At 38.9% G+C, this 25,529-nt stretch overlaps 1 protein-coding gene and 1 long non-coding RNA gene across 2 annotated transcripts in view; both read right to left on the bottom strand.

Annotated features, from left to right (window-relative positions):
- LOC309477618 (tripartite motif-containing protein 16-like) overlaps positions 1–25,529 on the bottom strand; it is a 128,718-nt gene that overhangs the window by 71,033 nt on the left and 32,156 nt on the right. The window contains exon 6 of the mRNA XM_082140921.1: positions 17,124–17,470. Within this exon, the coding sequence (XP_081997047.1) occupies positions 17,124–17,470 (347 nt within the window). The remainder of the gene's footprint in view (positions 1–17,123; positions 17,471–25,529) is intronic.
- On the bottom strand, positions 2,630–14,395 carry LOC309478335. The gene is made up of 3 exons (XR_014198937.1): positions 13,971–14,395; positions 8,910–13,174; positions 2,630–4,741 (listed from the first exon to the last, which is right to left on the bottom strand). It is a non-coding gene; the product is annotated as an uncharacterized lncRNA (long non-coding RNA).

Below are 25,529 nucleotides of genomic sequence, written 5' to 3' on the forward strand. Positions count from 1 at the left end.
CGCCCAAAAAGAGGCGGTACTCCACAGAACGTGACTTGGCGCTGATTGGACTATATCCAGAGGCAGAACAACAGTGAGTGACTGCTAGTGTAACTCTGTGGTTGAATGAGATTGTGATTGAAAAAGTCCCTTTCACACTTTGGTGGTGCGTCGCCCGATCGCCCTAATGAAGAAACCGCTGCTGCCCAAATCTGAAAGATTAAGGGTCTGGCATCGAGTAATGCAAATCGCCCATCTCGAGGGGCGGCACCATGCATTTGAAAATATCACTGCACGCAAATGGATAACACTTTGACCAATCACAACAATATATCCCATTACACTTATAGCTACCAGCGGAGCTGACTGGTAGATTAGACTATTGCCGTATCCGGTCGGCAAAACAGAAAAAACGTCCTTCTTACAAAGGAACGATTCTTCTGTTCCTCTTTTAGATAAAAAGCCAAGTCTAACTCGTTCATTGTAGCGGCCAAAGCCATTTCAAACAACTGGTGTTCATCCACAGTATCTTGCAATGTTTACTAACTTCAACATCGCAGCGCTGTCATCATCTCGCCTCTGGTCCACCTAGGCTATATCAGATAACCTGATGTGATTGGTGCAGCTCAGATAGAGGGGAATATTTAATGGGCATATTTAATTACATCATGCCAGAGTAACTCACTGAGCAAATTCAATTTGTGCTCTCGCGAGAACTCTGGATTTCCTGGGTAGGTCTCGCCCAGGGTGTAATTCATTGTAGAACTGCCACTGGAGGCAGCCTTGAGAAAGTATTCCGCCCTTGATCAGTTGTGTAATTTGTCTATTCCCAGATAGCAAGCCACCATCGAAACAATGTTAAATCAATCTTAATATGTCAACGTTAATTGAATCATCACGTTTGAACTCACAATTAATGTTGAAAATTTTTTGAAATTTCAAATGGAATTGAATCAATGTTACAATGTGATGTTAGTTCAACATCATTCTGGCACTCTCAGAAAAAAAAAACAAAAAAAAACACAACAACTATAACAGCCTGAAATCAACTGAAGCTAAAAGAAAATAAATCTATCAAGATCTCAGAAGAAGTTCTTTTTGATAATTAATAGATGTTTAGATGTTGATGTTTTATTAAAAATGTTTTGGGAGTTTTACCAAAATGCACCATTTGTTGAAAAGAAACCCCAGAAATAAAGATGTCAGGTGATTTTTCGTCTTAGTTTTCAGCACATGAATCTCAACAATGGAGACAATAAAAAAATATTTTAAAAAAATTCAGCTGCATAATTTATTAATGCTTCAGTGCATGCTGGCAGTTTTATACTATCCTGGAACCCAGCATGCATTGCAACATAACATTTTTTTATTGTTACCATTGTTGAGATTAATGTGCTGATTGTTGATGTCTGTGTGTGTCTAAACACACACACACACGCGCGCGCGCGCGATTGGAACTCTTGCTGTAGCTGGTGGTAATAACCCTTTTGATACAGGATTAAACTCTGAATGAGATCAGTGAATGTAGAGGCTATATGAGATTTTATCATCATCAATACATAACAATAAGCATTTACGAATTATGCTACAGGACTTATAATTTTTGCATTGATTTGCTATTAGCTGTGATCAGACAGTGTCAATCAATGCCAAAAATAAAAGCCCAAAGTCGCATCTTATAAGCAGACTTGGCAACCGCAGCTTACCATGCCCAATTCTGTAGCAATTTTCAAAACTGCATTTTTCAACAGATGACTGCTGCTGAAATGGGATTTCATGACCCTTTAACAGATGTGTAAAGTCCAGGTTCAGAAAGTAAAAGTCCTCCTCAGTATTTTGTTCCAATCACCTGAATTAGCCTAATTACCCCACCTAATTAGCAGTTGTTCAGCCAGTAGGTAGAACTAATTAGTGAAATCAGCTGTCTGAGGTCATGGGTGGAATAAACATATGGCAGGACTTTTACTTTCTGACCCCTGGACTATACACCTCTGCTCCTCAATGTAGATATGTGTCCAACAACAGGGTGTTACAATTAACACTGAAGCAGTGTTGAAGTTAATGAGATAATTAATTGATTAATTAAGTGATAATTGAGCATTATTGAAGATACCTTATATGTTAATCAGCAGAATCATTGAAGGAAAGAGAAACAACAAGAACGGAAAGAGAGAAACACAAGAACTACTAACTTCAAGCCAAAACACATTATTGCACTTATTATTACCAGTTTGACTTTATTTCTGTCATACACCTACACACTTTCTTATTTAGATTTAATAGAAGTTTATGGTAATGTTTTATGGAATGTTTTGTTTCAGTACTACAGACCATTAGTTGCAATTGTTCTACGATCAAGTTAGGCTTACAATGCTTTTGGGAAACGCAGCCCATGACAGTTATGTTTATGTTGGACTATACACCTCTGCTGAGGAGTGTTAATTTAACACTTTTTGCTGTGTGTGCCTGATTTCGATGCCGGGGATTACATAAAGCAAATTTGCCTGTGAAATCTTTATATATGTTATGTTATGTATATATGTTATATATGTTATATAAATCATCATATCGTCCAGCAAACTTGTATAGTTTTTTGTCAGTGTTTATTTAAAGAAACGTCCCATTATGCAGAATATACAATAATATTTAATTGATGAGTTGTCAATACAATATATACCAATCCAATATATAGGGTATGATTTTACCCCTAAATTCAACATATTGACATAAAATGATAACTGCAGACAGATCCACCTTTTACTGCCTGGAGTTCAGTTGTTTCTGAGAATCGCTGCGATCCATTTGATTATCTTTTCTTTTAGCAGTCTGTAAAAATATACCTCAGATTTCTTGTCAAATCTAGTTGTAGGCTACAGTCAATCGCAAAGCTCTTTCCTGTTTTAGATGTGTGTGTTTTTCGCGGCATTCACGCTGAAAACAAATGCTGCCGCTCAGTCTTTTTGCCACTCCAGAGCAGGCGACAGTGACGTCACCCGCATACCCTCTATAAAGCTCATGCATGCATTGCTCCCAGCATGCATTGCGGCATGAATCATATCACCATTGTTGAGATTCATATGCTAATTATTGATGTCTGTGTTGTGTCTAAAAAAATCTACAATATATTTAAAAATCAAAATTCAGAATGTCTGATCTGTGGCAAGAAAGTATTGATGGTGAACATAATCGGTTAATAACATGTAGTCTCTTTAGTGAATTATTCTACTGTATGATGCTGAAACATATATCACCTAGTCATCTTCTCTTTCTGGCTTTATTTGCAACAAATTATGTGTTTTGTTAAACACTGCTACAAAGACCACACATTCACATAAAAAGTAAAGAGTCAACCTGCCCAATTAAATGAACCAAATGTTTTCAATAAAATATCAACATATAAACCTCTGCTAATTCTCAGAAAGAACTTCTGCTGAGATCTTAGATTTATAGACTTAAATCCAGTTGATTTCAGGCTGTTATAGTTGTTGTGTTTCATTTTCTGAGAGTGCAAGCATGATATTGAAGCAACATCACATTGTAACATTGATTAAACTCCATATCAACGTAGACATTAACATTGTTGCGATGGTGGCTTGCTATCTGGGAAGTCATCACTGATTTAAGAGCAGTTAAAGTTAATTGGGCATTCGCATACATATACACTTTCAATCAGGTATCACCTTTTTTGCTGTAAACCTCCAATGCTTTCAATATTGTCTAGTCAGGGGTCGGCAAGTAACTTTGGCAGAGGGCCAATATATTTTTTAGCCAGTAGATGGCGGGCCAGCTACACGGAGTAGGCCATGCAAATTAAATACTCTTAATGAACTCTGTCTCACCTCCCATTTCAATGTTGTGAATAATACATTTGTAGCTTACAATATTTTGGCAGTGATTGGCTTATTTTCAACACGGGGCCTTTAATTCCATGTCACCCACCTCATCACATGATACAATGTTCAATTTGTGTTGTTACGTAGGCCTACAAGTACTTAGCGTGCAGAGTGAAGTTAGCTAAGAGGTAGCTGGGATAAAATGTCTTTGTCTAAAGGTCTTAAGAAGAAAGTTGACGACGAAAATAGAGTCTTTAGAGAGGAATGGAAAGAGAGTTTTGCGTTCATTTTACCGGATTTCAAAAATGCAAAGCTGGTGTGTCTGATTTGCAAAGAAGTTGTCGCTGTTTGCAAAGAATATAACATAAAACGGCACCATGAGACGAAAGCATGGCAGCTTCAAGGTTGCCTATCCACTTTAAACAGAGGCATGAAAGCGCAAAATTGAAGCGCTGGCACAAGGCTATGCTCAGGGCAGCAGGATCCTCGCAACAAAAAGCGACAAGTGCGTCTCTAAAAGCTTCTTGGTTGTTCGCACGAAACAATAGGCCTTTCACCGACGCAGAGCTTTTTAAAGAAGTCATGGTTGCAGTATTGGAGAAATTGGCTGTTGACAAGTCCATGGATGGAATCATTGCCTCTGTCAAACAGGTGCCCCTTTCTGCAAGGTCCGCTACCCACCGCATAGAGGCGTTGTCTTAAGCTCCTCAGAGCTGGTGTACAGGTGGTCAGAATGAAGTACGGATACGCTGTCAAAAGATGGCGGGAGTGGGCTATTGTCAGTCAGACCGCCCGCTCCGTCCAAAGTATAGGTACACCAGAGTTCCAACCGCTACCGTCTTTATACTTTAAAATTTAATCCCGCGCCGGATGATTCCTTATGGGCGTTTCACACAGTATGCGGCGGTGAAATCGCCGCGCGGCTACGGCTTTTTTTTTTTTTTTTTTGTTTATTATTACAAGGACAATGCATATTAACATGACAAGTCAAAATATGCCAGAATTAGCCAAAAGGCTAGTTTTCATCTGCAGTCCTAGGCCAGATATACAATAGGCAACCTAAAAATACAATGCAAATACAACAATTTAATCAAAACATAACACAATATAACAACAAACCCTACAATTTCCAAAAAAAAAAAAAAAAAAAAAAAAATCAATTAATGTTGACATATTTGCATGCTAAAAAGCCAAGTTTTAAAAGAAGAACGAAATCCATCATAACTATTTAATTCTCTAACTGACGTTGGGATGTCATTCCATTCTTTTGAGGCTTTAATAGAGAAGGCAGACTGACTAAAAGCAGTTTTCCTAAAATGAATAACACAGTCCCTTCTAAATGTACCTCTAGTGAGACGACTAGTGAGACTTAAACTCAGAAACTCACTAAGAGGTGGTGGGGCCAGGCCATTAAGAATTTTATAAGCTAAACAGCCATTTGAAAACTTAAAGTTTTCCCAACTCAACAAATTATATTTTGATAAAATCTTACAATGATGAAAATGACATGGTTTCTTATCAAAATTTTTTAGCGTTTGTTTATATATAGTCTGTATTGGGAGCAAGGCGGAGTGGTTGGCCTGAGACCAAGTAGTTAGACAATAATTCATATGCGAAAATATCATAGAGTGCATAAACATTTTGGCAGCTTGGGTAGACATTGAATTCCTGATATATCGAAAATTAGATAAATTAAATTTTATTTTCTTAACAGTATTTGAAATCTGAGAATTAAACTTAAGTTTGGAATCAATGATAATAGTGGTTTAACCATTCACTAATTTTAACATAGCATTCGTAAGTTTGGCTGCCACTGCTGCTTTTGATGTTCCATGTATATATAAAACAGTGTCGTCTGCATACATTTGAACTCTCACTTCTGGGCACGCACGCGGCAAGTCATTAATATACATGCAAAACAAAAGGGGGCCCAATATAGACCCTTGAGGCACTCCAGTGGACAACTGAAGAGGTTCAGAATGATAGCTGCCAATACGTACAGTTTGTGATCGTTGAAAAAGATACGATGCTACCCACTTTAGAGCATGAGATAGTTTAGACAGTAAAATATTGTGATTAACAGTGTCAAAGGCTTTCCTAAGATCTAAAAAAATAGCTCCAACAACCTTGTTCCTATCAAGCAATGATTTAATATTTTCGATAAAAAAACTGTTTGCCGTCTCAGTGGAGTGATTTGTCCTAAATCCAAATTGTAATGGATGAAGGGAAAAGACTGAGTTGTTCAAGTGATCCCTAATCTGTTGAGACACCCATTTTTCTAAAACCTTAGATATTACTGGCAAAATGCTAATAGGTCTATAATTGGAAATAAAACATTTCTGTCTCCTGATTTAAATAAAGGGGAAACAATAGATAATTTCCAAGCATTTGGGAATTCCCCCACAGAAATCGATTGATTAATAATTTTTGTAATGGGGATAAGCAAGGACGAACCTAATTCTTTCAACATTGTATTATCCATACCAAAGACATCTTTCGCTTTAGAAGTATTAAGTGAACTGATTAAGGATTCTATATTTCTTTCAGAAGCGCTGGAAAACACAAGGCTGTGCTCTGACGACAAGATAGTGCACTTACTAATATCTACGTGTGAGAAACCCTGTGCAATAGATGCAACAGAGTCTACAAAATAGTTGTTAAAAGCTGTAGCAACCACAGTTGGATCAGAAATACTTTTCCCATCCAACACAAGATCGACAGGTTTTCTGTCTTTATGTTCCTGCCCCAGCAGCAATTTGTTTAATTGATCCCAAATCAATTTTGAATTGCACCCTGCATTGTTTATAATGGTTAGAAAAAAGTCAGCCCTTGACTTTCTTAACTGAGATGTAACTTTATTCCTCAACATTGCAAAACGGTGTTTATCAGTACTTAATTTTGAATTGTTAGCCTTTTTTTTTGCAAGATCACGTTCTTTCATCATATTAAAAATGTCAGCATTAATCCATGGAAGACTATTCTTATAATTTCTGTTTCTAAATTTTTGGGTAAACTCCTTAATAAAATACTGCAGTCTACTTGTAAGCACTGTAATTCCATCATGTACATCCTTCCCAGCTAGCAAATTACTCCAGTTAAACATGTTTATTGTATCTATAAAATGATCCCGTACTTTGTTGGGTATTCTAGATACTTCTTTCTCCTTAACAGTTGAAACACAAAACCTTCTGCTAGTTAACCTTCTTGTCACCAGAACTAAATTATGGTCCGATAGTCCAGTGATCATATTAAAAGATTTTGTAATTCTTTCTGGTTTATTGCAAAAGATTAAGTCAATCTGCGTTTCAGTATTATGAGTTTTTCTTGTTGGACCCTTGACTACCTGTGTTAAAGGTCCCATGACATGCTACTTTTTGTAGGCTTTAATATAGTCCTTAGTGGTCCTTAGTACTGTATCTGAAATCTCTTTCCAAAAATTCATCCTCGGTGCAGAATTATAGCCACTACAAGCCAGTCCCAGAATGAGCTTCCTTCAGACAGGCCGTTTCGGTGTCTGTAGCTTTCAATACTAATGAGGAGGAGAAAGGCGGCGCAAGGTGGAGGGTGGGTGTGGCCTTGACCATCTTGCGCAACGATACCATGCATGTTTGTTTATGTTGGATATATTGCAATGGCACGAAGACACGCAGTCGTTCAAGCATTTCAGTTTGACCCAGAATCTGATCCAGATGGAGAAGCAACGGATGAAGAAGTTGCAACTCAGCGGCTCCAGCAGGACGTTTCCGAATGGTTAGTTTAAAATATTATGTCTGGATACGGTACTTTATTCGGATGGTTTACAGTTATCATCATGTTGCTAACGCGAACCTACTGTTGCCTTTTCATGAGAGATCTGTAACGTCTGTAATTTATCTTATTACAATTACATCAAGCTCTGCGATCTTGAAATGCGGATATCGCGCACGCCATATAACCAACAGGAAAACGGTTATCCAAATAACAAAGAAATGTACAACACTCGCGTTACAGTATGTGTAACTTGATGCTGTCTACCTTTACATTAGCACAAGTAACTGCATAGCTGCATAGCTAATGTGACAGCCACATTCTACGTGTAAGAAGCTAGGTAACCATAAACAGTAAAGCAACACACTTATATATAATTTGTTGACTTACTTGTCCGACGTTCAGCAAGCCCAGCTCTGTATTGGCCATTCGATGTTCATTTGTACATCCAATTATTGAGCAATTATTATGCCTCGCTCGCTCAAAAGCCATGATATCTCTCGTGGACAAACTAAAATCGCGCGTGCGTGTTCTACTTCCTAGCTCATTTTCTCATGGGCGAGAAATATTCTCTGGGCGGGCAAAGCAGAGAAAGGGGAGGTAACATTTCTCCTTATGACGTCATAAGGAGGAGATTCAAGATCAGCCCGGTTGAGCTTCCATTTTCTCAAAAGCAGAGAAAAATAGCAAAAGTTCGATTTACACCGATTAAAATTTTTAGAAACTCTGGGACCATATACAGGCTAGGGGAACTCATATTAATGTTAAAAAACCTCAGAAAGTGGAAATTTCATGTCATGGGACCTTTAAATCAAAATTATCACATATTTGTTTAAGATTTTTCCTGGCTACTCTGTCTTCCCAATTAACATTAAAATCCCCCATTATTAATACCTCTTTTTCAAAGTTGCATCTAAGAAGCATACTACGAAAATGTTCATAAAAATCAACTTTGGCAGAGGGAGGGCGATAGATTACAATCAAACTAAAAAACATTTGTGGCGATACTATAATTTTCAATACAATACATTCCAAGTCACTATTTGACAAGTTAATTTCCTCACATTGAATACAATTTTTTATATACACCAAAACACCACCACCTTTAGATCTAACTCTATCATTTCTATAAATTTGATAACCTGGTATGGTGATAGCTGCATAAGGTGAATTCTCATGAAGCCAGGTTTCGGACAGACATAAGAAATCCAAATTAGAGTCCATTAACAAATGTCGGATTTGTTCATTTTTAGACATGAGACTACGTACATTCAGATGACCACCAAATAAGCCCTTTGGTTTAATGCTGGGGTCCCATAATATTTTAGAATTGTTCACAGTTCTGAAGACGTTTTCTCAAGTAGTGGAAGAGTTTTGTGGAGCATTTAGTGCAAATATTTTTTTTTTATCAGGTAAAACATTATTTATCAGTGTGTTATACCCGAATAAATAATAATGAAAAAAGTTAAAAAGTCGAACTGTAAGCGAATGAGGCTTACAGGAGAGCATGATTGCTATTCACACCCTTATTAAAATGGCTGTAAACTGTTACCACAATAGTACTTGATCTGTTTAAAATGATTTCATTGGTATATGTCTGCTAAGGTGTTAAATTAAAATTCAAATTAAAATTTGTCTAAACCCGTTATTCATTTTTTCTATTTTTGATCTGAGCGCACAATCAGAAAATCAGAAAACGAGTCGTTATTCGTTTTTTCATTTTAGTTCAGGTAATAAATAATGGAAAAACAAGTCGTTTTTCATTTTTTTATTGTTGGTTTTAATTTGAAAAAACGATTGAACGAATGATACACAGGGCCTATTTGTAAACCGTTATTGTAAAATAAAAATAGGCTGATTAAAAAAAAAAAAAAACGGACCTCCAAAATAATTAGGCGGGCCAGAAAATATTGCTGGCCGGCAAGTTTTGGCCCACGGGCCGCCTGTTGCCGACCCCTGGTCTAAGGGCTTAATTTCCACGTTGAGTGCATGCGAGCGATCAGATGCTTTGTTTGCATGGTGCTTGCAGTGTACTGTACGATTCAATTTTGGTGTGGCTTTGCATCGCGCTGCATCCATGCAGCTTCACCTATTAATAGATTCTATTGATTTTATTTTGCTGCTTGTGTCCGGAGTAGACAGTGTTAAAGGTGCTCTAAGCGATGCCCCGAGTTTTTTAGGCCAAAAATGTTTTGTCACATACAGCAAACATCTCCTCACTATCCGCTAGCTGCCTGTCCCCTGAACACACTGTAAAAAAAAAACGCGGCCTCTCTAGACACCACAGGCTCCACAAACGGCAACAAAAACAAACTGGGCTCACCCGCACCACGAAACACAACAAACAGTGTTCCAGCCAATCACCGACAAGAAGTATTTGAGGGTTGGGTTTGGGGGGTTATTGTGCGCGTACACATGAAGGGGGTGTGGAGGAGAGAGAAGCATGAAGAGGGAAGTTTGAATTATAGCTGACATTCGACCAAAGAGACGACGTTCCGATGAACAAATTGCAAAGAAGAGGGACAAGGATAAGAAACGCGCGAAGTAAAGTTACCGAATTTACGTTACATCGGAAAAACCTTTGAAAGGTGGCGAGAACTCCGCCGGCAGAAGGGCTTCCAATCCGACATTAGGTTGCTCTGTTTTTGCAGAACAGGTAAATCCATTTTTCTTTCTAAACAGACGTTCATGTTCGCCAAACCAACACAAGGATGTAATTAGCTAGAACGGTGAATACACAACATATATATTTCTAGCAGCTAGCGATCAATCTCTATTGTAAATTCACAGTAGGACGACAATTTGTGTGAATGATGTTTTCACCCACTGTTTGTTATGAATTTGAATGTTCATTTAGGCTATTGACAACACTTGACTAAATTTGTTTACGCCGCCACCGTTGTTTATGCTCACTGGGAAACGTAAAGCTAACGTTATCTTGCTATTATTGCGTCCTTGTATGGGAGCTATAGTTATAGTTATAACCTCAGGAGGCGAAACGATTTTAAGATAATGTTTCTCTTTTTCTGCATTCTGTTCTGCAATATATAAAAGCATTTATCTAACTTGGTGACATTACACATTGAATGAAGTATCAGTAAAACTTAACTTTGTAGTGACTACTTTGACTTTCCTTTATGCCGGAAGGAAGGGGAGGAGGGAGGAGACGGGATGAGGAGGAGGGAGGGTCTAGCTAGCCTCCGTTTTGTTTGACAACAATTCGAATGTCAACAAGAAGTTACGACTCCCGTCATCGCTTAGAGCACCTTTAAAGGGGTCATATAATGCCCTGCTGGTGGTTCCCATTTAAACACCAAGCGGTGTTAAATTTAACACCGGGGAATTTACTGTGTACACTGCACAACGAACCTCTTACTGTGTTTGCGTCGTGTTTGCATCGTGTTTGCATTGTTATTTGGTGAAAGCATTCGTGAGAGTGCAGAAATTGCGTTGCAATGATGAGATCTCTTCATTCACACAATTAACAGACTGTCTGTCATCTGCTCAATGCTCATCACTGCAACCTTTCATGTGATGGAATAGATCTAAGGGTACGTTTTCACGACAGCGATATGCTTAAAATGGAGAAGTTTTTCCTTTGAGTTTTCCGCGTACTGACAACATTATTGTCAAAACGATCTCCATTCACACGGATCCATGAAAACAACTAAAAACGCTGTATTCTGCTGCCAGGCCATTAGATGGCGATGAAACACTATAGACTGTACACGTAATACGCATGTGCATGACATCACCATGTCCAGAGATTTGCATTTTTGTTGTATACACGGAGACCGTTTATAAAAACTAATACTTTGAAACCCGCTGTTGTCGTGTAAATGAACGACCAAAACGCATAAAAAGTTTTACGTTTTTATTTGAAAACGGTGTCGTGTAAACAGCCTTTAAATATAATGCTTTCAATACTTTTTACGATTCGTTAATCTCGATTGCTGTAATACTAAAAACATAGTAAAAGTTTTTTGAGAGAGTTCCACATATAGCACTATTTCATATGCAAACAACATGTCAGCCAATCACAGCAGTGGGTGTTTACACTGAAGTCTCACAGCAGACACGCCCCTTCAAACAGAGCGCTCAAATCAGAGGCTAAAATCAGGGTAGGAAAAATGCCTTTTATTTCTAAATTATGACAATTTTTGATGTAAAAATCATACTAACGTTATAAGGGCACCCCAGGAAACATTATAAAATAATAAAATAATCCAGTTCATGACCCCTTTAATGTCCTCTTTTATCTTCGGTTGATTTCATCTAAGGCTGTGGCTGAAGAAATTTGTAGTTTGTGTTCTTATTTCTCTTTCTTTCAGTGCTTGTTCACAGCAGGTGTTTGAATGATTGAAAGAATGTTTCATGATCATCATACTAACTTTTAAATAACATTTATAGTAACATTCAGGAAACTGGACATTTTTATGTTCTTGGAATGTTACAAGTTAATGTTCCTAGAATGTTGAATTGTTAATCAAAATTAAGTTGAAAGAACATTTGAGGAACTTCACGCCTTTGAAAACACGTTCCTCTAACGTCAAGAAAACTGGGCTGGGGGGACTGGCACAGCGGAAGAGTCCCACTATAACCCTCATATCACCCTGAGTATTAACCAAAGTAATCCTCTGCTCTGCAGAGAGACCAGATCGGAGAGTAGCAGAGGGGACTCCACTTTTTTCAAGCTTCAAGAGTCTCGATCTCAACATCGTGATGGTCATGTTCCCGCAGTGGGAACAATAATCATCAACGAACGCTGTCTTACAGACCAGGCATGTGAGGCAGTGATTGTGGCTGTCAGACGGGGCCAGGAAACGGACTCATTCAGAAACACATGCCATTTTGAAAAAGACACAAGGTCAGTAGGTCACCCATGTTTTATCTTTTAGGGAAATATTGCTCTTTTAACGCTGAATTGTTGAAGCGCCCAGGGGTACAGTCGCTGCACTTAGCTGTGAAAAACTCTTTCATGTCGCGACCACCGCCACACCAACACAGAACTGCTTCCCTTTTTTTCAGCCCACACGAACAATGATTGTCAAGAGCAGAGTGAGAAAACCGCTTGGCTCCGAAGTGAAAACTTGAATGGGGAACTGGTATGACCTGAATCTGTGCGTTCTCTTAATTTGATTTATAATTTTTAAGTTAATATAGCCTATATCTTACGCACTTAACATCCACATTTCTCCTACATAAAATATAGAAACATCATGTATGTCCTGATAAGAAAGGTTCTAACACTACTTTCCATATAGAAAAATATAATTATTTAGTAAATATGCATCTTAAAACCTCACCTTCAGTGACAGATTCTCCAGATGCCATTTTCCAGGATTCAGCAACACATTTTCACTTACTGACAGGTTTATATTGAGCCAGGGCAAATTGGTCTGCAGTTGCAGTGTTGCACAAAGTTTCCCTGATCCCAGGTGTGTACTCTGATTCAGAAATGGAAAAAGGCTATTGAGGGGAATCCCCTCAGATAGAGGACAGACTGACAAAAAAAAGTAAAGGAGTATGACTGTTCTTCTCATTTTGACTGCTGTTGCACACAGAAGAGATGGTGTTTTCTGCTGGCACATACAGTCTTTTATTTTTGTCACACTCTGCAAAATTAACAAACACAACCAGAAATTAGATTTTGTTTCACAGATTGTTGAAATGACTTCATGACTTAATGTCAAAGTCAAACGTTATACATTATATTTCACGTTATACAGTATGTCACAGAATATTAGAACAATATATTCCACCAAATAAAAACGAATGTACTGACATTAGCATTACAATAATCAGATAATAATGCTCAATGAACATACACAAACTGTATAGATGCACTTTAAGTACATTTACATTTATTCATTTAGCTGACGCTTTTATCCAAAGCGACTTACAATTGCTATATATGTCAGAGGTTGCACGCCTCTGGAGCAACTAGGGGTTAAGTGTCTTGCTCAGGGACACATTGGTGTCTCACAGTGGATTCGAACCCAGGTCTCTCACACCAAAGGCATGTGTCTTATCCATTGCGCCACCACCACTAAGTAGCCATTTAACACTATTATGACTGTAAACTCTATTCACCAGCATCATAATAGTCACCAAACAATGACAGAATGTTATAGGACACAAACATCTTAAGTAAATGTTACTCAACTCTTTACAAAAAGCATTGAGCACATTGCAATTAGACTATAATCTCTGACGACATCAAGCATTCTGTAATTTCGCAATACCAGCACAGCCGAGTTGGCCGCATTCCAGCCGCAGGTGTGCCGATGTGGTTATTATTTTTATTAATTTTTTTTATCGATTTAAAACATAAGTGCATCAAGCAAACACATTGAATACACATATAATCATTAGAAAACATCAGTTGCAATGCACCATCACTCATCTTACCTGCAAAATCAACAAGCACAATAAGAAATTAGATTTAGTTTCCCAGCAGTGTGTTGAAATGACTGCACTGTGACTTCTTCATATCACAGTGAAGCTCCCTGAGGTCACTGTGGTCGGATTTGGTCGACGATTTCCAGCCCAAAAGCTCACCAAATCACACCCACTACCCAAAAAAAAAAAAAAAACAACGCCCAAAACTTTAACTGCCAAAATAATGTGATAGAAATGTATCCATGTCAATCAAAGTTGATAAGTACCACTTTGATCTCCTTAAAACAAAATAATTATGACAAAATAAAACAAAAATAAATGAATTTTCCAGGGAAACGGATCAAAACAGGACAAATAAAGAGAATCAGCAAATATGACTAAAATGTCCAGGTAGAAACTATATATCAAAATGGCAATCAAGAAATTAACTGATGACTTTAACCCCCGGAAAATTTTCATTTTAATGGCAAAAAGTACCCAATATAAGTGATTAGAATAAGCAACGTATAGCAGGAATTTCACACGCTAAAACACACACCACAGCGAAAATGTGTCATTCATTGATACATAATGTAGGACAATCAGAATCCTAGAAGAATGTGCTTACTGTTGTGTTGTGCTTTAGCTTCAGACAGATCTTTCTTGAACATGAAGAACATATTGTACAACATAACGCAGAGTTCAGCACAGTCAAAACTGATAATCGTTGACTCAACAATTTTTTCAGCAGCTGTCTGGGACGTGTAGATTGCAGTCTGGATAGTTTTTAAAAGTTGCAGATGTCCTGATCAGCGCGCACATGACGCAACTGTTACAGGGATAATATAATAACCATCTGTTTCACTTTAAAATAAGATATAAATTTGAACAACAATTGAAAAATGTCTGAAAACATGCCAAGTTCTGTTTCATAATCGACTTACTGCACATAAAAGAACACAGACGCAGCCGAATAATTTCTGTATATATCAACATATCTATAAATAATGGCTCAAATCCCAGTAAATTGACAAGCGCAAACCTTAGTAAATCACCTTGCTTGAATCATTTAAATATTTTCCTCCAATAAATACTGCATCTAAAACTGAAACTCCTACAAATGCATTTGCAATAAGGTCAGCCGCAAAAATAACCCTTCCCATGTCTTTTCTGCGCTAATATTTCACAGTGTGTCTTTAGTAAATCCTTGCACTGGCTTTAGTAAATAGTTGTTCATAAATCTGGTCCTAAATACATTTTTAGATTTTAATGTTGCAGTGCAAACTGATTATTGACCTCCTGAAAATCCAAACTGTTAATCACCTCAGACTATAGAGGCTTTCACACTAGAGGAACCTTTTCATGGTTCCTAGAACTAATGGTGGAAGTACACAATTTTAGTTCTGTTTTTAGCAGGAACTGGAAACAATTTTAGTTCTAGGAACTCATTTTGGAGGAACAAAATTTAGCTCCTACACTCTCAGAAAAAAAAGGTTCAAAGCCATATCATCTGATCATCTTTTCTTTTTTTCTTCTTTTTTTTTTTTTTTTTGGCTTCCTTTACAACAAATTATGTGTTTTGGTAAACACTGTTACAAAAACCACAAACTCACATAAAACGTCAAGAGTCAGACTGCCCAAAAAAAAACACAGACTCACATAAAAAGTCAAGAGTCAGTCTGCCCAACTGAATGAAACACTGATAACAATAATGATGACCACACATTTTCATCTAAACCTCTGTTAATTCTCAAAAACAACTTCTAGAGATATCTTGAGAGATGTATTGTCTTCTTTTACTAGCAGTTGATTTCAGGGAGTTGTTGTGTTTCATTTTTGAGAGTGCAAGAGTGCAATGTTGAGAGTGCAAACATGATGTTGAACCAACATCACTTTGTAACATTTATTCAATGATGAAATTTAACATTTTATCAACATTAATTGTGGCTGCAAAAGTGATGTTGATTCAATGTGGTTAACATTGGCACATTAACATCATACCTTTTCACTTTTGTACCTTAGGGTCCTGCCCCAGTGATTGCCTTGTACCTTTTATATGAGGGTGTAGTTCAGAGTAGGGTCTAACCAAAGACTTTATATAATCTTAAAAGGACTTTGGTCTAACCCAGCACTATCCATATATCCAGCTATTGCTATCTATCTATATCTATCTATTGATATCTATAAAAATAAAAATAAAAGAGATAAAAAGACCACCCCTGATATCTGCCAGCTCACTTTCTATAGCTGCCAAGAACCGGGCCTGTATATATATATATAAAAAATATATGATGATGAGAAACCTGATATTGATTATTCCACATTAAATGTTACATGAATCTGAATCTAAAATTCTACCTTCAATAAAAGTGTGTGCAGTGTCAGCAGAACTGAAAGTGTTTGGATACAAATGCATCGTTTAATGATTGTTATTAGCATCATCATCATCATCATCATCATCATCAAAAAAAAAAAAAAAAACTCTTAACATCAAGTAGCAGCCTATATACAATATTATAATAAGTCCTATCAGAAGAAACCATTTTAAATGTGTATACATGTCTTTTTTTATTTTATTTTTATACAGTAGGCCTATATAGTCAGCATGAATATAGACCATACTGATAATCTAAAAGTAGCAGAAGCATTGAGCTTTCAGAAACTGACAAATCCTGTTGGTTGAGAAGTCAGAGATGTCTTTAACTGTGATCAGAGAAAAATATGCACACAATGTTCCAGTAATGCAGAAACGAAACCATTTATTTTAATTAAACTAAGTCAGCAAAAGAGAAATGACAGACTTGTATTTATGAACATCCAGGAAAATACAACGCTTTTGATATACAGAGGCTACTTCAGATCTGAAAAGCCTTTGAAAATACTAGCATACCAGCTCGTTCAGTAGTGGTATTTCGGACTAGTAAATACGCCTCATGACATCATCATTCTGCGAAATAACAAAGCCCCTAGAAGATCTGGATTAAGAATCTGTAGAATGTCTGAATTATTTAATCGGTTAGAGAGTTTCAATGCTGTCTGTCTATCTAATCCAAACACGGCGTAGAGCGGCTGAGTGAATGTGGCCTGGACTCTGTGGATGAGGCTCATTGTGTCAGAGACGCTGTAGAAATCCCTGCGCTGTGATCCACATACACTCCTATTCTACTAGAGACATTGAAGAACAGTCTCAATGTTATTGTGCCAGAATGAACAGTAGTCTGGAGAGCAGAACAAACTCCAGGACTGATTGTTTCGTCCAGCTGCACTTTCAGGACCTTCTGCCTTCCTGCTGATGCTCTTATATGTTACTCCTATATCCACTCCTAATCTCCCTTCACCAGCCCACTCCACCTCCCAGTAACAGCGTCCAGTCAGACTCTCCGCACACAACGCCTCGGTCCAACAATCAAATCTGTCTGGATGATCAGGATAACGCTGATTTATGTCAGAGAAAGTGATCACTGTGTTTCCCTCCAAGAGACGGAGCCAATGATTCACTGTGTTCAGATCCAGTGTCAACAGACGGGAATCTGATGGAGATAAACACATAATCACTCATTTGACATCATATTATATGTTAAAATATTAATGAGTCTCTGCATTAGTATCATCATTTCATAATAATTATAATTTGATGTGTCTCTCTGACTTGTACAATCATGAATGAAACCTCAGTTCACTTTAAGGAGAACTTAATTTAGGGCTGCAACTAACAACTATTTTGATTGATTCATTGATTAATCAGATAAAAAAAAAAAAACAACAACAATGATTTCCTTATTTTACATGGAAAAACATGTTTTTCATCTTGAAAATGTATGAAAAAATAATTTAACCGTACAAATATATGCTAAATATTATGTGCAAATAAAAAAGTGTCAACCCTTCTCTCCCAAGGCACTAAAACTGAAGCATGGTCAAGCGCTTTCTGCATTTCAAGTCTTCATTCAAAAGATAAATCAGAACTCGGTAACGGGACACACAAAAGCATTTCGTTGGACAAAATTTCTAACCAGCATGCACTTCTTAAAGTAGATAGGTCTTAACAATATCGTGCGATATATCACCCAGACCTTGTTGAAGGTAAGTTATTGGGAAAGCACGACTTGATCGTCAGGTTCCTGAGGGGGGCGAGAAGACTGAATCCTCCTCGCCCACTCTCTATACCCTCTTGGGATTTGTCTCTGGTCCTTTCGGCTCTTCAGAGACCACTCTTTGAGCTTTTGCAATCAGTTGAGTTAAAAATCCTGTCCTGTAAGACTGTACTCCTGGTTGCATTGGCCTCCATCAAGAGGGTAGGGGACCTGCATGCATTTTCGGTCAACGAATCGTGCCTAGAATTCGGCCTGGATGATTCTTGCGTGATCCTGAGACCCCGGCCCGGATACGTGCCCAAGGTTCCTACCACTCCCTTCCGGGACCAGGTGGTGAACCTGCTAGCGCTGCCTTTGGAGGAGGCAGACTCAGCCCTGGCTTTTCTCTATCCCATTTGTGCTCTGCGTCTGTACGTGGACAGACCACAAAGCCTCAGGACCTCAGATCAGGTCTTCGTCTGTTACGGAGGCCAGCAGAAGGGAAAGGCTGTCTCCAAGCAGAGGATGACCCACTGGATTGTGGATGCCATTGCCTTGGCTTACGAAGCCCAAGGCGTGCCCTGCCCGCCCAGGTTGAGAGCCCACTCCACTCGGGGTGTCGCTTCTTCTTGGCCGCTGGCACATGGCGCCTCGCTGACAGACATATGTGACCCGATCTGGCGAAATGAGTCGGAAGTCGCAACGTTCCATTTTAAGATATGGGCCGTTTATGTGGAAAAACAATGAAATAATAGATTTTTTTTTTAATTATTATTATTGCTAAATTTCAAAGAACAGACATTCAAAAATAATCTCCTAAAGTTTCGTAGTCCAGATAATTGAGAAAAGGTATTTAAATGACTATTAAAGTTTACAAAGTTTTACTAAATTCGCTGGTAATGAATATTGCTTTTCTCAACTCCTCTCCTCACCTCTGAACATTTCCCGGGAATCCCCTCAAACGTCTCTGCTCTCCAAATATGGTGTTACACGTTGTATAGAACCAATCATAAAGCTTAGAAATGTACACAAACGCTGATCATTTGTGACCCTGGACCACAAAACCAGTCTTATGTGTAATTTGTAAAAAAATTTGATTTATACATCATCTGAAAGCTGAATACATAATCTTTCCATTGATGTATGGTTTGTTAGGATAGGACAATATTTGGCCGAGATACAACTATTTGAAAATCTGGAATCTGAGGGTACAGAAAAATCAAAATATTGAGAAAATCGCCTTTAAAGTTGTCCATTTCTATTGGCGATAGTGCTGCATCCATTCACAAAAATAAATGTTTTATATATTTAAGGTGGGAAATTTACAAAATATCTTTATGGAACATGATCTTTACTTAATATCCTAATGATTTCTGGCATAAAAGTAAAATCTATAATTTTGACCCATACAATGTTTTGTTGGCTATTGCCACAAATATACCCGTGCAACATAAGACTGGTTTTGTGATCCAGGGTCACATTTGTCAATGGGAGCCCCGTTTCGACTGACCGGCACGCGATTGGTCCAGCCATCCTCCTGTCAGACTCGTAGCGCTATGTGTAAACAAGCTAGCAGATCTCCTCAGAAAGATTAAATATTATTAATTTGAGAAATGTCGCTGTCAAAAGAGAGCAAAGTCGCCAAAAAGTCGCCAAAAGCGTTGAACTCACTGGAGGCTTCTAACCTAAGCTCTGCTGCTGGTCATCAAGAGTGGCTAAGGCTAGTCAGTGATTGTTTTGGATCTGGATACGTGTTATCCTCTGATGACAGAGACAGCCCTGAGGTATTTATCGTGTATGGATGTGAGTGAGTGCAATTATTATGTGAGTGTATTTATCTGCAAGGAGAATCCATTACAATGTGTTTGATTTATTTTAACCCAATATTTAACTGTTGGTATCTCCGTTATGAATATGTTACACTGTAGAATGGCATCTTTTTATATGTTACCCAAGAGACATAAATGTCTTGAGAACCCCCCAGGTAGACCTGTGATTTCAGGGAACGAAAGCCTTACAGAAGCAGTGTCTAAGTATATTGACTATTTCATCAAACCTTTTCTACCTGCACTCCCTGCATATGTCCAGGACACCACTGATGTTTTAAACAAGAACAAAGAGCTACAAGATATAGGCTCTGAAACCTTCCTTGTAACTATGGATGTGGAAGCATTATATACAAATATCGACCATCAACAGGGCCTTGCAGCACTGAGACATTTCTTGAGTGGCCGCCCTGCACATGAAATGCCACCCACTGATTTTTTGCTGTCACTAACAGAATGGACTTTGACTAATAACATTTTTGTCTTCCAGGATAAGATCTTTAAACAGACAAAAGGTTGTGCTATGGGGGCATGTTACAGCCCTTCCTATGCAGGTTTGTACCTGGGCAAATGGGAGGAGGACTTTGTTTTGAATCAAGAAAATAATGTGTTTCACAAGTTTATTATCTGGTGGGGGCGCTATATTGATGATATAGGTCTTTTTTGGTCTGGCTCGGAAACAGAGTTGATTGAATTTCATGGTTATCTGAATAGCATTAATCCAAACATCAAGTTGTCTTTAGAATATAGCAAAGTGTGTATTAATTTTCTTGATTTGACAATTTCAAAAGATAACCAAGGAACCTTGCATTCATCAGTGTATAGAAAACCGACAGACAGAAACACAATTTTACATGCCAAGAGTTTCCATCCAAATTGGCTTAAAGAGAATGTCCCATATGGGCAGTTTCAGAGAGTGAAGAGGATCTGTGACCAATATCATGTTTTTGAAAGTAAATCACTAGAGATGATGTCACAATTTAAGGAAAGGGGATATAGAAGCTCTACTCTTCAAAAAGCTTACACCAGAGCCAAACATATAGATAGGGCATCATTACTACAAAGGAATACACCGAAACTAACAAAAGAGAGGTCTGTTTTTGTCACTACATACAGTACAGAGGCTGAACAGATAAGGCAAATTATACAAAAAAACTGGGGAATTATTGAAAGTGATGAGGTATTAAGTCAGGTCTTTCCTGAACCACCTCTCATTAGTTTTAGAAGATGTCCCACCCTACAAGATAGACTGGTTCACAGTTATCTTAAACCAGAAGTAAAACAAACATGGTTAGGCCCTAGGCCCATAGGTTCGTACAAATGCCATCACTGCAACCATTGTGCTAATGTAAGACAAACCAAACATTTTCATGATGTTGGTTCTAAAAAGGAATTCACTATTAACCATTTTATAAACTGCCAAACTACCTTTGTCATTTATAGATTGGAATGTCCTATGTGTGAAGTCTTTTATGTAGGAAGAACCAAGCGGCGTTTATTGGACAGACTGGCTGAACACAAATACGCAATTCGCACAGGTAACACCAACTATCCCATGGCAAGACACTATATGGAACATCACAATAGTGACCAATCCACCTTACAGATCTGTGGGATTGACCACATCCCTTTGTCCTTAAGAAAAGGCAATAGGCAAAGGCAGCTGAATCAACGGGAAGCTTTCTGGATATATCGCCTGCAGGCTACTAAATATCCAGGCTTGAATGAGGAACTTGACCTTAGTGTATATCTTTGATGTTCTGTTGTCCTATGGTGGTTTGAAATTTGTATACTATGCTTGTATTTTAACTTGTATGGGTCACCGTGTTGGGTACTGACATGTTCCTTTCATGAAGTCAGTTTTTGTGTGTACTTAATTGATAGGGTAAGAAGTGGAAATGATGACATCTGCTGTCTCTTGGGTGTACTAACAATTGTAACCTTAGCGCCACAGTTGACAGATGGAGACTTCTGATTGGTGGACTGTTAGTTCATAAGAAACTTTGTTTGTTTGAGATCTGTTTAACTCCCAGAAGAAGGCATGTAGCCGAAACGCGTTGGAGTTTTTTAGAAGGTTAATGTGACCAAGCCATAATAATAAAGGCTTTTTAACTTTTGCAATTGAGAGTGCCTTGGAGTTCCGTTTTTCCTTTTTGATGTTACACTGTTGTTGTCATCTAGCCTACACAAAGATATGATGATTGCATAGGCTAAGATTATTTGTTCTCTGTTTCCTTTTCTCTCTGCCTCTCTCACTTTCTCTCTCTCTCTCTCTCTCACAGACACACACACACACACACACACACACACACACACACACACACACACACACACACACACACACACACACACACACACACACACACACACACCCCCTCTCTCAAGCAAAACTGTAGCACCTCTGTTCAATCTTTCTGATTTTAGTAAATGTTTGTAAAAGTGCCTTTTAAATTATTTATTCAAATAAAAAATTTAAAATAATTTGAGCTTCAGCCTGGCATAATAGCATATATTAATGTCTTTGGTCAAATTAAGCTGTACAATAAATAGTGACCCTTTAAATGCAATGGATTTTGAAAGATATCAACAAAAAACGGGCAAAAAACTTTAAAAGCGATTTTCTCAGGGTTTCAATTGGAAAAAGAGGGCAGACGACCATAATTCAAATGTGTATATCTTTACAACCATTCAAGGTATGACTTTGACTAGGATATCAGTTGAAAGCTTATGGTCTCCTCTTTCCATTAATACCAAAATCTAAATTTTGAAGTTTGGGTCACTGTGACTCATTTTGCTGGATCAGGTCACATTATGTAGAGCTGCGGGATGGGCGACACCTAAAACGTTCGCTAGGTTTTATCGCCTACGTGTTGAGCCGGTTTCTTCCTGTGTGCTCACTTCAACCAGCCGGTAACACCGAAGTTCCCACTCTAGTGTCGGCTTGCTGCACCACTCCCCTCCACGGAGCGGATACGTGCGCTCTTTTGTTCCAGTCGAGTTCCCCGTGGTGAACTCCGTACACCTCAGCAGTCAGACGTTGCGGAGCGTCTGATGCCAGGCCTAGTGCTTGTATGCTTGTAACTTGTGCTAGGCTGGGTTCCATATGTGGTGATCCCTGCGGCGATTTGTATTCCTCCACGATCAGCTCCCTGCGGTGAGCCTGTGTCTTTCCCTTGGCAGAGTCCGCTCTGCCGTCACTGTCCGGTGCTGCCTCCCACTTCTCAGGCTGGAGCCACCCCAGTGACATTCCACATGTTGCACTTAGGGGTGGCACGGTACATGAAATAACAAGGTTTGCTTGTCTCGGTTCGGTGCGTGTGTGCGTCGCACGGTTCGACGCATGTGCAATGTAGCCTTGTGCCTGTGCTAATACAATGCTAAATCATAAATCAGATGTATGTAGAATAACATTACGATGTCCAGCAATATGTCCACTATATGTTGTTTTTTCACGTGAATAAATACATATATTGACTGTTTCACAAATGTACTTTAATGGTCCAGTGGCAGAACTTTTGCCAAGCATATCATAGGTTCTGAGTTCTAATCCGCACTTATAATATTATAATATTTTTTTTCTTTTTCGTCAAAACCGATTATGTTTATCAGTGGTTGTATATCAAGCAGGGACAGATTTGTATGAATTTTGTTTTGTGATTTCACCGGAACGAATAGAGAGTCTCCTCAACGTATTGTAGCGCGAGTCCGAGTGAAGTTTGTGTGTGTGTGTGTGTGTGTGTGTGTGTGTGTGTGTGTGTGTGTGTGTGTGTGTGTGTGTGTGTGTGTGTGTGTGTGTGTGTGTGTGTGTGTGTGTGTGTGTGTGTGTGTGTGTGTGTGTGCCACAAGAGAACACTGTATCAGCGCCACTGATCGCAGCGGCAACAAGCACTTTGATCACTTGATTAAAAAACACATTTCAGCGCTAGATTGCTTCTTATTTAACAAACGAACGGAACGAATAATTTGCTAGTTAACTGGAGACGTTTTATTTATTTGTATGTTTTAAAAGTTGTGGGGACAATATCGACCCTGGCAAAAAACGGTGGGGACATGTCCCACCCGCAAATTACGCCTATGATGACGAGTCATGAGGAGAAATTGACAAAGAACTGTCCGACACAGCCCACGTAGCTCTCATGGGAAATGAGAAGCTGCGTTTTGAAAACATGCCCCATTTATGAAATAAATAAATAAATAATTAGATAATTAAGATATCATATGCTGAAGTAAATTTTTGGAGTGTTAAAGATTAAAATAAAAAATAAAAACAAGAACCGTACAGAACTGAAAACCGTGACCCTAAAACCGTGATACGAACCGGTTTTGTGAAGCGTACCACCCCTAGTTGCACTGCCCCTTCGGCCAGTCCATATGTGTATTCTCCACATGGTACCTCCCTTCGGGCAGGATGTGGCTCCCCTGGAAGGGCACGCTTTCCCAGTGTTATCCAAGAGTTCCTGTGTGTGTATAAGGAACAGCAGTTGAACTCCCCTCTACGCAGGTCTTCCTCCCCAGTCAGTTGGGGGTCTGAGAGTCTGCGGAGGGCGCTGGAGGTGGCAGCAACCGTGGCATTTTCCATGGGATGCCAATTACATCATCATGTCGACGTTACGTAGAATGTGAGCGACTGAAAGGGAACGTCTCGGTTACTAATGTAACCCTCGTTCCCTGAAGGAGGGAACGGGAGACGTAACGTCGTGTAGCCACCATTGCTGACCATCGCTGCTATGGCCTCCACAATCTCGGCTCCTCAGCGAAAAACAATGTGTGCGTGCGTCTGCCTGCTGTTTGGGGCGCGTGGCGCATTTCACGCACACCAACGTTCATTGGCTCGTTCTGTAGACACTCGAAAATGATAGGGCTCCCTATAAAGAAGTATTTATAGCTTCCGCGTAGCCACGTGAATTATATTACAATGTGAATTATCCCGACAACGTTTTATCAGTACAGAGATAAAGGGAAAGGAAGGAGGCCTTCAGAAATCCTGATGTGTGGGGGGAACCCCGAGGACAAAAAAAAGTGGAGATTATCACGTGAAACGAAACAATATCCAATCAGAAAGCAAGCTGAATTCAGTAATCACATCTAATTGCATGCATATCACATGATTAAATAGTCTACACTTTAGAGTGATTTAGTAATGGGAAGTAAAACTTCTGAAAAACATCTGAAAAATTTACTTCAGATGGCGGCGCGCATGGACGCAGCGGCTAACAGCTCTCGCTTTTGGTGCATTTTTGTTTGTTTTCTCGTGTGTTTTTTGTCTGTTGCTTCTGTGAAGCATAACTACAGCCGTCAGAACTTATTAGACATCGGATTTCAATACAAGATTACAGTCACACCTGACTTTTGTCGCACACACAATATCCCGAAGGATATCACCAGACCACCGGGATCTCCGTGGGTTGTTGTCGGTCCTGGCAGACGACGCAGACGGCGTCGGGAAAGAAAACAAAAGCGGGGCTGCCGGGCTGGCCTTCTTGTAAGACTCAGGAAAAAAACACATAAGCCTCCTCTACCAAGTATGTTTCTTACCAATGCAAGATCCATGGCTCACAAAATGGACGAACTGGAGCTTTACATCGCCGGGAACCACTACATCCGCGACTGTTGCATCATGATAGTATCGGAGACCTGGCTTCACCCAAGGATCCCCGACGCTGCAGTGCAGTTAGCGGGTCGCACTTTAC

This window comes from Leuciscus leuciscus, assembly GCF_965113295.1.
Source record: "Leuciscus leuciscus genome assembly, chromosome: 1".
In the NCBI taxonomy this organism is placed as follows: domain Eukaryota; kingdom Metazoa; phylum Chordata; class Actinopteri; order Cypriniformes; family Leuciscidae; genus Leuciscus; species Leuciscus leuciscus.